The sequence below is a fragment of the Lethenteron reissneri genome, chromosome 16, assembly GCF_015708825.2.
Source record: "Lethenteron reissneri isolate LAM-NWPU_2019-01 chromosome 16, ASM1570882v1, whole genome shotgun sequence".
Classification (NCBI taxonomy): Eukaryota; Metazoa; Chordata; class Hyperoartia; order Petromyzontiformes; family Petromyzontidae; genus Lethenteron; species Lethenteron reissneri.
Window position 1 is genome coordinate 15,939,628 of NC_083794.1, and position 14,588 is coordinate 15,954,215.

Genomic DNA, 14,588 nt, shown 5'->3' on the forward strand with positions numbered 1-14,588 from the left:
TGATGGTGACGGGAGGCTGAGGAGGAGGGGGGTGGTTGGAGTCATCCCACGGAGACCCATAGACACACAAACTACTGTCCCTGATGCCCTCAATCGGAAGCCGCCATTGCCATTTGGCTGCAAAGAGGAGCGTCGTGCGCCCGGTGAGAGTGTGCCCGGTGAGAGCATGCCCAGTGAGAGCGTGCCCGGTGAGAGCGCGCCCGGTGAGAGCGCGCCCAATGAGAGCGTTGCCGGTGAGAGCGTGCCCGGTGAGAGTGCGCCCGGTGAGAGCGTGCCCGGTGAGAGTGTGCCCGGACCGCGAGAGGGTTGAATCAGTCGGAGGCCTCCTCCTCCTCCCTAGCAGCGACTTCACAATCGCAGCCTGTCCTCCCCTTCAGCGCGCCGCCACTCATCCCACCCATCCCCACACTCGCGTGACACTGACTCGCCACCCCCACACACTACCCCCACCCCTCCCATCGGCTCTCGCCCACTGTCTGCTGACGTTAATTAATGGACGAGTGAGCGGCATAGCAAATGGCTTCTCGTGCTCAGCTTAACTTCCTGCGTGACACGGAGTGGCACGGAGTGGCTCGCCGTGGCAGTGGCATATGACAAAGCAGGCAACCCAGGATGGGTTCTGATGCCACTCGCCACTGATGTTTGCCGTCGTTGGGAATCAAACTCGGATGGCCAGTTCACAAGACAGTGCGCCAACCATTGCACCACCAACTTCTGCCTCCCCATGCTTTTATATATATATATAAAAAAGCCCCCCCCCCCGGTTTCCGATCGGGGGGGGCACCGCCGACAACAAGTTCGGCTCGTGGCCTTCTTGCAGCAGTAGATTGATCACAGCTGATGGTTAAAAAAATATACACAACAATCATCACCCCCACCCTCCCCCAACTGCGAAAACTTGGCAGGACCCTCCTGCTGGACGAGTCGCGAGACTCGGTGAGGCCTTGCTGGGCAAACAGGCATTGCGATGATCATGACGACGACGATAACAAAGTGGGAGGATGGTGCCGAGCGAAGCCGCTTCCTGCGCGTTTCCCCCATTAACGGGAGCCGCACTGCAGGCCCTCGCGCTCGGCCACTCAATTATTGACGAGCGCTGCTGCTGCTGCCGCCGCTGCTCTGCCAGACGCTGTGGGGAGGGGGTGGGCAGGGGGGTGCAGGGGGCTCGGCGGGTTGGGGGGGTCAACAGAAAAACCGAGCGATGGGAAGATGTGCGGGGGGCACGGAGGGGGGCGGGTGTGCGGCGGTATGGGTAGTGCGTAGTGTGTGTGCGTGTGTTGCCCATGTGTTGTGCTGTTGTTGTGAGACAAAATTAGCAATTACTTTGAGCCATGTAATTTTTATGGCAATTACAAATGTAATGAAATTACTTATTTAAATTACGTGCAAGTGAAATACCGGAAGGGTGGCGCAGTGGTTATGCCCAATTACTGACGGGGAGGGCGTCTCTCGGTGTGTCCCCCCCCCCTACTCTGCCTGCGGTATTCTCCCGTTTCTCCGGTTTACTTCCACGGCGAGAAATAATAATGCAGTGTAGCTGGTATTTGCCGAACGTCCCAATGCTGTGAAATTACCTGGAAATGGGATTGCATATGGGAACAAAAGTACTCTCTGGATGAACTTTCTGAGCCGAGCTCAGGCTTCTTGCCGGTGGAGGCCACTCGGCCCGTCCAGCTGCCTGGTGGCCCTGGGAGGACCTGGGGCGGGGGAAGGAGGGAGAGTAAATCATTGATGTAAGCCGTGATGTCTTCCAGCCATCGATCGCTTGGCTGGGTTGGAAGGCGGGGGGGGAGAGAGGGTGGAGGTGATGGCAGTGGAGGAAGAGGCAGGAAGGGAGGGAAGCAGTGGGAGGAGGGGGATGACGAGTTGGGGTTTGTGACGTCGCTTGGTCGCCGTGACGGCTCGAGGTGGCTCAGCCCCGAGGAGATCCTCCCCTCCCTCCCCTCCCTCCCTCTCCTCCCTCCCCTCCACCCCCCACCTTCCTCCCCTCCCTCCCGCACTCCCTCGGCACGGGCAGTTTGTGCGCTGACCTGAATATAATCCCGCTTCCTGCAGTGATGCGTGCATAAGGGTGTGCGTGCGCATTTATGTGTCTGTGTGCGTCTGGGTGTGTCTGGGAGTGTCTGTGTGCGTCTGCGTGTGTCTGTGTGCGTCTGTGTGTGTTGGGAGCGGTGGCGTAGCGGTTATTACGCTGCGCTACGAACCCGGCGACCCAAGTTTGATTCCCGCTAACGGCCACCAACACCAGTGACGATTATCTGAACCGGTCCTGGGCCTCTCCTAGGTCGACTCGGCCTCAAATTCAGTACCCGGTGTGCTGTGTAAACATCGCCACTCGGGAGACAAAGGTGGCCGAGCGTGGTGCCAGTCTTCATAGGTCCTGCTTACTAACAGCACTTGCCCCATCAGTCTGTTAATGGATATACGGGGGGATCTTTGTCTTGTGTCCATCTCTTGAGTCTGTAAATGTGCAATTTTTTTAACACAGGTGCTAAACACAAGGACCCAAAGGACCAAAATCACAAACGGTTAGCAACAAGCAGCACTCGTCACAGTTGTAATGGATTCGAGTGTAACGCATTACGTGAATCGGGCAAGAGCTTGGGAAAAGCGACATTGGGAGGGAATTCCAAATCCCGAATGTCTCCCCTGCCTCTCTCCCCGTCTGCAGCGTCTCAAGACCGCGGTTTCCACCGATATGAAACGTCCATACTTCACCGTGCCCATGTACTGATACCCCCTGGCTCCCTGCCCCTCCCCCACCAGGAGGAGCTGTCGCTGGGAGGATACTACGACGGCGAGGAGTTTGAGTCGGACACTCTGGATGAGAGTGGCTCCTCGCCCTCGGGGACCTGGCGGCAGTACCCACAGACGTGCCGCGTCCTCTACTCCTATCAGGTGCGTCAAACATCTACGCACACACACATAGACACGCACACGCATAGACACGCACACTTATGCACATACACACATGAACATATACACAAGCACGCACACGTGTGCACACACACATACTCAAGCGCACACACACATACACGAGCATGCACTTACACATGCACACACATACGCGCACTCGGGCACACACGCACGTGCAGATGGAACAGGAGGAGTCCACGCTCTGTTGTACCGCTTTCTCCTGGCAACCCAGGGTATGGCACTTCCTCAACGCCCACAGCAGCAAGGGAGATTCGCAACATCTGTGCGGTGATCCACCAACCCTCGCTGCTTCGTCCACAGCGATGGACGATTACAGGCAGCCACGTGCAGCAGCGTAGCCACCGTCGCGTGTGTGTGTGCGCGCGTGTATGCGAGTGTGTGTCCGCGTGTATGCGCGTGTGTGTCCGCGTGTGTGCGCGCGTGTTATTTATTTCTGTGCCGACCCTCTGCTTGCTCGGGCAGCGCCGAGTCGTAAATCCGGGTGCCACAGCCGCTGGGCGCACATCGCTCGAGTGGCCGCACTCGGCCTGGCGAGCTACGGAGCGCTGGCACGGCGGCGCTAACACGGCGGCGCTAGCACGGCGGCGCTAGCACGGCGGCGCTAGCACGGTGGCGCTGGCACGGCGGTGCTGGCACGGCGGCGCTAGCACGGTGGCGCTAGCACGGTGGCGCTGGCACGGCGGCGCTGGCACGCTGCGCGACGGACGCCGAGACCCGAGTTCGATTCGACCTAGGGGGGCCTCCCCTAGGTCGACTCGTCCTCATGAGTAACTGGTGCGGTGTGTAAACATCAGCACCGGGGAGACAAAGGTGTGTGCTGTGCCGGCCTTCGTAGGCGCTCGCTAACAGCACTTGCCCAACAGTCTGTTAAAGGTTATACTGTGCATCTTTGTCTTTGTGTGTATTTGCGGAGTTGTATGTGTTCGTGTGTTTATTTGTCCTCGTGTGTACACATGTGTTTGCGTACGTGTGCATTTGTGTGTGCAGGACGTGCGTGCGTAAGTGCGTGCGTGCGACTGGAGGAGCATATACTGGAATGAAAGAAATGGGAGTGGCAATGAGAAATAGAGAGGCAAGAACAATAAGAGAGAGGAATACGGGGAGAGGGAGGAAGAGTTAAAGGCAAGCTCTGATAGTTGACAGTGGAGGAGCAGTGGTGCTGCCATATTTAACCTCTCTGTATCAACCCGATTGAAACATCAGGTGTGAAGTAAGCTGCAGATGTACCAAGACGGGGCGAGGGAGAGACAAGGAGAGCCAGAGAGCACGACAGGGCACAGGGCGAGAGAGAGAAAGAGTTAAAGAGGAGAAAACGAGAGTGGGAGGGAGAGAATGGGAGTTAGAGAATTAGGGTGCAAGAGGGAGAGAAAACCAGAGAGGGAAAGATTGAAGGAGCCAGAGAGCCAGAGAGAGGAAGAGAAGCAAGAGAAGCAGGGAGATAGAGCGAGAGAAGCAGGGAGATAGAGCGAGAGAAGCAGGGAGAGAGAAGCAGGGAGAGAGAGCGAGAGAAGCAGGGAGAGGGAGCGAGAGAAGCAGGGAGAGAGAAGCAGGGAGAGAGAGTGAGAGAAGCAGGGAGAGAGAGCGAAGCCCGGGTCCCGGCAGGGCGCTGTCTGCGTGGGGAAATAAATCCTGGGCCTGCGCCCGACGGGCCCGGGCGTCTGGCAGCGCGAGCTGCACTGCCAGGCCGGAGCTGGCGCCAGCGGCAGCCGTGCCGTGCCGCCCCGCTCCTCGTTATTTATGCCACATGGTGGGGTTATGTGCGGCGTGTGTGCGGTGCGTGTCTGTGTGGTGCGTGTGGTGTGTGTTGTGTGTGTGGTTTGGTGTGTGGTGTGTGTGTGTGCGGCGTGTGCGGCATGTGTGTGGTGTGTGTGTCTGTGGCGTGTGTGTGTGGTGTGTGTGTGGTGTGTGGTTTGGTGTGTGCGGCGTGTGTGTGGTGTGTGTGTGTGTGGTGTGTGTGGTGTGTGTGTGTGTGGTGTGTGTGGTGTGTGTGTGCGTGGTGTGTGGTGGGTGCCAGCGTGTGTTGCAGTCTGTGTTGTTTGTGATGGGTGTACGATGGGTGCGGTGTGCATGGGGGTAGAGAGGATACACGGCGCAGGTGTAGTATGTGGGGTGTGTGTGGTGTGGGTGTAGGGTGAGGGTGAGGGTGTTGTGGGTGGTATGTGCCTGGCAGTGTTTGTTGGGCCATAGAGTGGGTATGGTGAGCGTACGTTGTGGATGAGTGTGTTGTTTGTCGAGGTGGGAGGCTGTCAGGGTTAGGAAGGTATCAGGGTTAAGAGTGTGTCAGGGTTAGGAGTGTGTCAGAGTTAGGAGTGTGTCAGGGCTGGAGTGTGTCTGGGCGGGAGTGTGTCTGGGCGGGAGTGTGCCAGTCGCTCATTAGCTGGCGGTTGTCAGAAGGGATGAGCAACAGGGATGCGCATCCCCGTGCATCGTGGCACGCGCGCAGCCCACGGTGATGAAGAACAGAAGCCCCCGCACGCGTACACGCTCACACGCACGCAGCAGTAACGTCGGGCGTTCGCCACTTAGTAGCTGTGATTTCACCACGGCGCGAGTGCCAGGGTAGGTGCACCCTGAGGTCACTTGAAGTGTCGAAAGCTTGCTGACAGGAGATCACGGAACGGACCCGGGGTGCCGCGATGACCGGCAGATGCACGAGCGGCTGTGCTACTAACTGTGCCGCCTCGCTGCGTTTTAGCCGCCCGGCGCTCCGCTCGTTGTTGTGAGCGTCGCTCCCCTGCCCTCCGTTGTTGTTGCAGGGCGACTGTCTTCGTGCGTAGCGATTGCGTACGTGTGCGTCCGTGTAGGTAGGCGACACGGGGTGCTTTTGTCTTTGTCTGTGCAGGCGAACATGCCGGATGAGTTGACGATTGACAAGGATGAGATGCTGGAGATCATCGAGGACGGGGACATGGAGGACTGGGTCAAGGTGAGGACGTCCCACGATTCACGTGTCCCATGGCCCGGACGTTCTGCCATCCGTGCGAGCTGAATATCAAATCCTCCACACATTGTAGCTGGCATTGGCCAAACTGACAAATAACCTACAAATCACTCCACTAGGATTTCACACAGCAGCAGCAGCAGCGTCACCCCCCACCACCGCCCCGACTGCCAAAAGCTTGACAGGACCCTCCTGAAAAAGAGGCTTGAGGTTCACCGAGACTTTCTGAACATGTCACACGATCTACAAGTCTCATGAGCACCCATCCTTACATCACACCATCCCACATCACATCATCACAGGTGCCACCACCACCACCACCACCACACTTGAGCTCATTGCCATTTGTTCTGTGTCCATGCGTGTGTGGTGTGTGAATGTTACGTGCGGTGTTTATGTGGAGTTCTATGTGCGGTGTGTGTGTTGTGTGTGTGGAGTTCTATGTGTGGTGTGTGTGTGGTGTGTATGGTGTGCTATGTGTGTTGTGTGTGTGGATGTTATGTGCGGTGTGTGTGTGGTGCGCATGGTGTGCTATGTATGCTATGTGTGCTCTATATGGGGTGCGTGGTGTCTGTGTGAGCGCAGGGCCGGAACGCGGCAGGCAAAGTTGGCTACGTGCCGGAGAAATACCTCCAGCCGCTGGAGCCCGGCGGGGGGGGCGGGGGGCCCGGGGGGGGGTTCGGGGGTGGCGGCGGGGCCGGCGGTCTGCGTGGCAGCACGTCGGCGGACGTCATCTCCTACACGTCGGGCAACTCCATCGAGCCCGAGCTGCCCACCGAAGCCTCGCTCGGGGGTGAGCGACCGTACGGAGACGCCGGTCCCCCCCCCCACCCCCTCCACCCCGACTGCCCCCCCGCCCCTCGATAGCCTGAGCGTTGTAGAGAGCCAGGTCGATCGCTTGCGCTCGTCCTGGGACCCTCTTCACCGTCCAACCCGTCGACTTGTCGCCGGGCTTCAACCAAATGAACTTGCCAAATATGAAGCTTCACTCTTTCCTGAAGGTCGACGAGACGAAAGACGGCGATCCACCCCCGATAGCCTGAACACAACGCAGGTGCTGTTTGCGAGCACCTGTCCAGGCCAACACGGCACACTGGTAGCGTGGTGTGGTCAGCACCACGCCCGGCCGCCTTTGTCTCCCCAGTGCTGATGCCTCCTACGCACTGCATCAGGTACTAATTTCAAGGCTAAGTGGACGTCAGGCGTGAAGCCGGGGACCAGGTTCGGAGATATTCGTCACCGATGTCGGCCGTGAGCGGGAATCGAACTCGGCTCGCCGGGGTTGGTAGCGCAGCTCACCGAGCGCGACCCTGCCGCTTCCCTGTGCGTACAACACACGCACAGACATGCGCACACGCGCAGACATGCGCACACGCAAGACATTGGCTGGAGCGGGAGGGTGGACACTCCTGGACTTGGGAGAATTGCCGGAGCACGGAGATGTAGGGGTAGCTGGCAGAGGGAGCCAAGGGGAGGGAGGAATTTCTGGACGGCGAGGGGACAGATTGGCTACGTCCTGTGGGAGAGAAGTTCTACAGACATACATACAGAGGGACTGCAGGAGCGAGCAGTTGGCTGTGCTCAGCACCACGGAGAGCGCCCAGGCCCTGCTGCTGCTGCTGCTGCAGTGGCGGCTATTGATCTGTGGGCAGCCGTGGCGGAGATCGCAGCCACGGCCAGAGACGGCATTGACGCACTAAGTGGGGCGCGTGTACGTACGTGCGCATGCGTGCGCGTGTACGTGGCGACGCGTGATGTCGCTGCGCTAATGCAGCTCCCGAGCGCCGAGGCACATTCCCCGCAGAGAACCACGCTTCTCCGCTTCTCCGCTTCCCCCGCGCCACCCCGCCCTTACTCCCTCCACAGTGGTGCGCACTGATGCGTGTGTGAGAGTGCGTGCGAGCGCGTGCGTACGAGCGTGTACGTGTAGGAGTGTGGAGAGTGAGTGTGTGTGGAGGGTGTGTGTGTGTGTGGAGTATGAGTGTGTGTGGGGAACAGTAGTGTCGTGGACAGCGCGCTGCGCTACAAACCCAGCGAGTTCAATTCCCGCTCACGGCCAACACCGGTGACAATTATTTGAACCGGTCCTGGGCTTACCCGACGCAGCTTCAAATCAGTATCTGGAGCAATACGTAATCATCGCTACTCGGGAGACAAAAACAGCCGGGCGTGGTGCTGGCCACACTTCCCCCCCTGGAGTGCCGTGCCGGCCGTCATAGCCGCTCGCTAGCAGCACTTGGCCCAACAGCCTGTTCGAGGCTACACGGGGGACCTTTGTTATTGTCACGTGCGCGTACAGCCCCTCGGCTGCGATCGCTTGGCGCTGCTCCACTCGTCGCCTTCCCTTCCGCTCGGCGGTTTTGGGGGGTGGGGGGCTGCGCTCTCCGTGTATTGCCGACTCGCTGTTTAATCCGCCGCCGGGCTGAGCCGCGTGCATTGTGCTGGGCGGCGTGGGGATTTGCACCCAATGAAGTATTTAGCGCTCTTTAAATATTTACGACGTCGCTTTGTTGCGAGGACTTTCCGAGTCTTACGGACGCAGAGAGACGCGGCGGGGGGGGAGGGCCGGTGCGGGGGTAATGGAGGGGTGGAGGGTGGGGGCCGTGCAGAGCAGAGTGGAGGAGTGGGGGCTGGGGGGAAACAGAAGAGGTCTCCTTGCCTGTCCCCCCCGCCCCCCACCGCATTGGGAGTTTGAATTTCGGTCAAAACTGAAAACGCCGTCGCCGGGCTCCGGTGGATGCCACCGCGTGGAGCCCGCCGTCGCGCCGCCTATTTTCTATTCTCAGCTAGCCGGGCACGGTGCTAACCGCACCGCTGCTCCACGCAGAGCTGTTGCGCTGACGGACGATCCCGCGATTCGACGCCAGTCGCTCTCTCGCCGTCGCCGTTCAGCCACCTCCTCGTAGCTCTCTGACAGTTACTGCCACGGTCGTTGTTCGTGTGCTTCTTCACACTTCGGTATCTTTTCCCCGAGTCGAATACGTCGTGTGTAGTGACGCCATCAAAGGGCGGCTGCCCTTTGACCCTGTCATCATGGGCACAGTTTAATTCGTATCGGGTTATCGTGACCCCACGTTACGCACGGACGGACGAACACAGCTGCCGCGTCAACGCGGTCTAAACTCGCGGGCGCAAGCGCAACGGCGGCGCCACCGCTCCCCCTCCCACGTGCCTGCCCCTCCCCTTCCCGCCGCAGCCCCGTCGGCCGAACCCCCGAGCGCCGGGCCGTGACCCCCGTCCGTCTGCGCGCGATCCCCCTTCCCGCAGTTGTGGCTGGCACGGGCGCTGTACGACTACGAGGCGCAGACGGAGGACGAGCTCTCTTTCCCCGAGGGCGCCATCATCCGCATCCTGCACCGCGGCGGAGCCGACGAAGAGGTGGAGGAGGGCGACGTGGACGACGGCTTCTGGAAGGGCGAGCTCAACGGCCGTGTCGGCCTCTTCCCCTCGCTCGTCGTCGAGGAGATGAGCTCCGGCGCCGGCGCCGAGGGCAGCAGCGGGGGCAGCAGGAGCCCCGACGAGGAGCGCCGGCCGTCCCCGCTGGTGCGTGCTGCCCCCCCCCCCCCCCGCCCCACCCCCTTACTGTGACTGCGGGACTAGCGCCGTCGTACTGGTCGGGTACCGGTCGGGTACCAGTGGGGAATTGTTGAACTGCCAATGACGACCACTGTGTGTGTGTGTGCGCGTGTCCCATAGTCGCCCGCCGCCGGCCTGTCCCGCTTGTTGAGGCCGGTTTTCACTGGCGCACAGCGGCCCCCGAGCCCCGAGGTGCCCCGGCCGGCCCGGCCCCCGCGGCCAGCCTCCGCCATCATCGGTGAGTGCCCCTGCCGCTGCAGCAGCAGCAGCAGAGCGCATGAATCGTGCGGTGCACCCAACACGCTGATCTTGCAGCAGGCCAATCGCACACCGTATGCGCCATCTGGGGTCTCCACGGATCCAAACATTTTATTCCCTGATGTACTGGTCTCTGTCATATGAATGTCGAGTTTGCAAATCTGGCTCCGAGTCATAATGCATCTTTGTGGACTGAGACGCTATGACTTTGACCGGACGTTTGAAGAACACAGTGATGATGATGGTGGTGGTGGGTTTGTTCGTGACGAAGGCAGAGCTGACGACGACGATGACGACGACGATGGCTGTTGTTAGCGAACCCCGCCCCCGACAGCTCTGAGTGCGTGGGGCTTGAGGCTCACTCGCTCTGAGCACCTCATCGTCGCTTTCATTGCCTCCGCGGAGCCCCCCCCCGCTCCTCATGAACCGCCACCCCCACCCCACCCCGTGCCAGCCTCTGAGATGTGTAGAGAGGACAGGGTACTGGGGGAGAGAGAGAGATGGGGGAGGGAGATGGGGGAGGGAGAGAGGGAGATGGGGATACAGAGATGGGGCTCATCTCCCTCCAAGGAGCTTGGAGGGAGATGAGGGGAGTGATGGCGATGGGTTGGCAGGGATGAAAACGAAGACTTCTCGGTGGCCCTGCAGGGGGGGGGGGCGGGGGTCACCCGCAACGTCGTTTTGTCGTTTCCCCGACGTCGCTATCGGCGGCTCGTCGTGAGACCCCTCGCGCAACTCTCACAGAGCAGCGCAACGGCCCACGGAAGCGGATATTACAGAGCTGGCTCGGATGGAGGAGAGGCAAGGAGTTGAATGGAGAAAGGGAGAGAGGCGGAAGGGGGGAGGGAGGGGAAGGGTGGGAGGGGTAAGGAGGGGGGGGGGGTTGTGGGGGCCCACGAGGCGAGCGTCGCTTGGGAGAGGGCGGAGGCGGTGACATTTGTCAGGATTTCATTTCCCGTTGCTCGCCGTGGCGATGAGCGCCGCGCCTGGCACGAGAGACGGTACGAGCAGGCGGCTCTCCCCCGCGCTTGCGCTGGAGGAGAGTCGCGCGCCGCCCGGCTCAGATTTGTTTCAGCGGCGTTCTTCGTCACGATCGCCACGACTCGTCCCGGAGCAAATATAAAAATACACCTTCGCTCGTTGCTGAATAATGTGAACCAAGCACGAGACGGTGATTACGCGCTCGCTCAGACGCGAGTTTCCGCTTGGATTAAATTTAACATGAAACCGAACGCGTTTTTTTACTTAAATATATTTATTGTTTGGCGATGCGATTGGTTTCGTAAAGTTGCCGGCGTGCTGCCTGCGACAACCGTCGGGCGATTGTCGATGTCACGGTCACTCCAGGGTAGACGATGCCCGGTAAACGCGCCCACCCACTATACCACCGACGTTGCTGCACATCGTACTTAGCGTCCATGTGGTGGGAACCGTTGGCTGAGTTCAACGATTACTGGGGCGCCTCTGCTCCGTTCGCCTTACGCTCTTACAATCCAGTTCGGGTGACGGCCTCGCGGAGACAAACGGCCCTGGTAGCATCCTGTCCTCACGTCTGCCACAGAGATGTGGAATTTCTCTCCACTGGCTCTGAGCCACGACTGGAGGTGATTCGCTCCCTCTGCTCATGAGAACAACGGAGACTGTGACTCGACCCTTGCCCCATTGAACCCCAGTTCGATTCCGGGCCACGGCTAACATCAGTGGCAAGTGATGTCCACAACGTGCTTCACCAACCCCCCACCCGCACCGACCAGCATGACGAAGTAGAGTCAAACAACCCCCACGAGCGACACAGCATGGGGAGCCCTTCATCCAGCAGTGGATAAACTACAGAGCCGTACATGCAGGGGCGTGACCCGGGGCTCGAACGCCGACTCTTGGAGGATCTGGCGCAATATTCCGTGAGATGGGCAGACTCGGCAGACTCCGGCGTGCATCTCGTCCGTGTGTGTGGGCGGCTCTCCATGTCCACACGCCCCATCGTGCAGTTGCCTCGCCACCCACAGCTCGCAAGATTTTTAATTGACTCAAACCTTATTATCGATTCCAGTTCCCCCCCTCCCCTTCCTCCTCCCCCCTCTTGTTGTTTGTTGTTGTTGTTATTGCTATTTGGTGCCTTCGTCATTGAGTGCAACTCTAATGAGATCTCGCCGGGGCTGGAGCCAGGCCGGCGCTATTGGAAGATCATTAACGAGATGCTGCCTGCTGATTAATCACGTCCCCTGGGCAACCCCCACCCACAATCCACCGCCCCCTCCTCGGATGGTCCTAAGACGCGACCGACGTTGCGTGCTCCGAGCGCGAGTCCCCTCCGCACGCAACACCTCCATGCCTGCCGTGCCGGGAGCAGGCTCAAGGAATCCGCGCCCGCATCCCCACACCCCTCCATGGAGCGGCCCCCCTACAGTCCACGGCTTCTCTCCTCCGCCATCCCCCCCAGCTACTCGGGTTAGCCGAGCAGAGGCGTTCGTGTTCAGTTTCGAAGAAATATCAAAAACTCGGTGGTGATAACCTCCACGCCCCCCCCTCCCACGTGGAGATGATCATGGGAAGGCCCTGCACCGGTTTAGATATTCATCCCTGGTGTTGGCCGTGAGGAATGGGATCGAACTCGGGTTTGTCCGAGTTCGTAGCGCATGGCACCTACGACAGCCCCACCGCTCGCTCCCCCACCCTAACCACAACCTCAACCACCACCACCGCTACCATCGAGATGGCTGCGCCAAACGCAGCGAGTGTTGATAGTGGAGTGCGATGACACTCACCACGTCGCTCACCGTGCCTTGTGCCGCGTTCTCCGCGTTGTATGACCACGCAAATTGCTATTTTCTGGATATTGACCGGAGAAACACATTTCAGTTGTTATCCATATAGGGGGCGCCCCCCCCCCCACTCCGAGGAAGTTTCCCCAAATCTAACCTCGCTATGAACTCGGACATCTGGGTTCAATTCCCGCTCGGGACCAATATCAGTGAGGAATATCTGAACCGGTCCTGGGCCCTGCCCTAAGTCGACGCAGTCTTAAATGTGTACCCATTGTTGCAGTGTGCACATTGCCCACTGTGTAAACGGTGATGTGAAATGTGAGCAGGTGTTGAAAGCTACGCGGGGGATCTTTGTCTTTGTTGTGTGAATCTCAGCTGGATCTAGCGGATGCGCCAACGGAGACATAGGAGGCGCGTTCCGGCTCCCGCCCGTACAGAGACCCTCGCTGCGGCCGGTACGACGCACCTGCCGCTCCGCGTGAAACCTGCACGCACGCACGCACGTACAAAGACGTACACACACGCACGTATGCATGCGCGGATGCACACATGGTGTTGACCACAATGATGATGACCATGGAGACCATGGTGACCTTGATGACCATATTTTGTTCCGCAGGTGAGGGCAGCTCCCCCGCCCCCAACAAAGAAGGCCGCCAGCCCTGCAGGACGAAGGCTTAGAGGTCACGCTGGTGTGACCTCGCCGACCCCATTTCGGGTCAAAGTGTCAATCGTCCCTGCTCTCCCCCCTCGCCCGCTGGCCGGGAGAAGTGTCCCACGCAGTGGTCTCGCTGGGGGGGCCCCAGAGCCCCCCTGCCCCGCCCCCCAATCTTCCTGTGGTTGCCCGGTCGGTGGGGTGCGGGGGGGTCGGGGAGGGGGTTGCCCCCACACCCAGAGCCGTGTGGATGAACTCCCCACCGGTCGCACGCCTGAGCCGCCCGCGAGGCCCGGAGTCGCTGTCCGCCCCTCTGCGTGCCCTCTCGCTGAGGCTTTGTGTCTGTGCTCTCATAGCAAGTGTAAGATATTGTTATTATAATAATTATTGTTATATGATTACTGTTATCGGCGGCGTCGGTGGCTCATACCTAGCCCCCCCCTCCACCCGCAAAATTCTGCCAACTGCCAAAGGGGGGGGGGAGGGGGGCACCCAGGGGTAGCCCCCCCCCCCCCGCCACAAGCCAAGCTGTGCTTCCCCCATCTCGCCCTCCACCTCCCCCCGACCCTCGGTTCCTCAGCCAGCCTCTGTCACCGTAAAAAATATACCGTGGCATTTGAGGCCGGTGGGAAGTGGCATTTAGAGCGAGCAGGTGCACGGCAGATCTGAGTGGTGGCTCGAACTCGGCTCTCGCTGCCTTGGCCACTCGCCAGTGAGCAGCCCCCCCCCCCCGCCCAAGCAAGCCCCCCCCCCCCCCACCCAAGCAAGCCCCCCGCTTCCCCTCTTCATCCTCTGTCCCCTACTAATTCCACATCCTCTTCCTCCCACCTCAATTCATAACCGAAGGAAGTTGGGACGATGGGGGGGGGGATATTGGGTAACCCCAACCCCAAACGAACAGACAAAGATCCCCTATATAGGCCTTTAACAACTGGCTGGGCATGTGCTGTTGGCGAACACCTTTAAGGACGAAGAGGTTTTGGGGTAGGTTGCCAGCACCACGCCCGGCTGCCTTTATGTCCCACAGTGCCGATGTTTACACAACCGCACCAGCTAATCATTTAAGGCTGAGTCGACTTGGGGGAGGCCCTGCATCGGTTTAGATATTCATCCCTGGTGTTGGCCGTGAGGAATGGGATCAAACTCGGGTTTTGCCGAGTTCGTAGCGCATGGCACCTACGACAGCCCCACCGCTCGCTCCCCCATCCTAACCACAACCTCAACCACCACCACCGCTACCATCGAGATGGCTGTGCCAAACGCAGCGGGTGTTGACAGTGGTGAGGAGGCACGGTGCGGCGACACCCACCACGTCGCTCACCATGCCTTGTGCCGCGTTCTCCGCATTGTATGACGCAACCTCGCCCCATCGTCTCTGGATTTTCAAGCAAACGTTGGGGGGGTCCCTCTTGTAACCCGGCGGGGCGTTGGTGGGCGTGCTCGCTTACGCACTTAC

General features: G+C 59.9%; 1 protein-coding gene across 1 annotated transcript in view; it reads left to right on the forward strand.

The window, feature by feature from the left end:
• Window positions 1-13,175, forward strand: part of LOC133343091 (F-BAR and double SH3 domains protein 2-like) — a 61,874-nt gene extending 48,699 nt beyond the window's left edge. The window contains 8 exon segments of the mRNA XM_061552594.1: window positions 2,767-2,898; window positions 5,780-5,863; window positions 6,464-6,671; window positions 9,147-9,421; window positions 9,575-9,692; window positions 12,853-12,932; window positions 13,097-13,135; window positions 13,137-13,175. Coding sequence (XP_061408578.1) covers window positions 2,767-2,898; window positions 5,780-5,863; window positions 6,464-6,671; window positions 9,147-9,421; window positions 9,575-9,692; window positions 12,853-12,932; window positions 13,097-13,135; window positions 13,137-13,175 — 975 coding nt within the window.
• The last annotated feature ends 1,413 nt before the right edge of the window (window positions 13,176-14,588 follow it).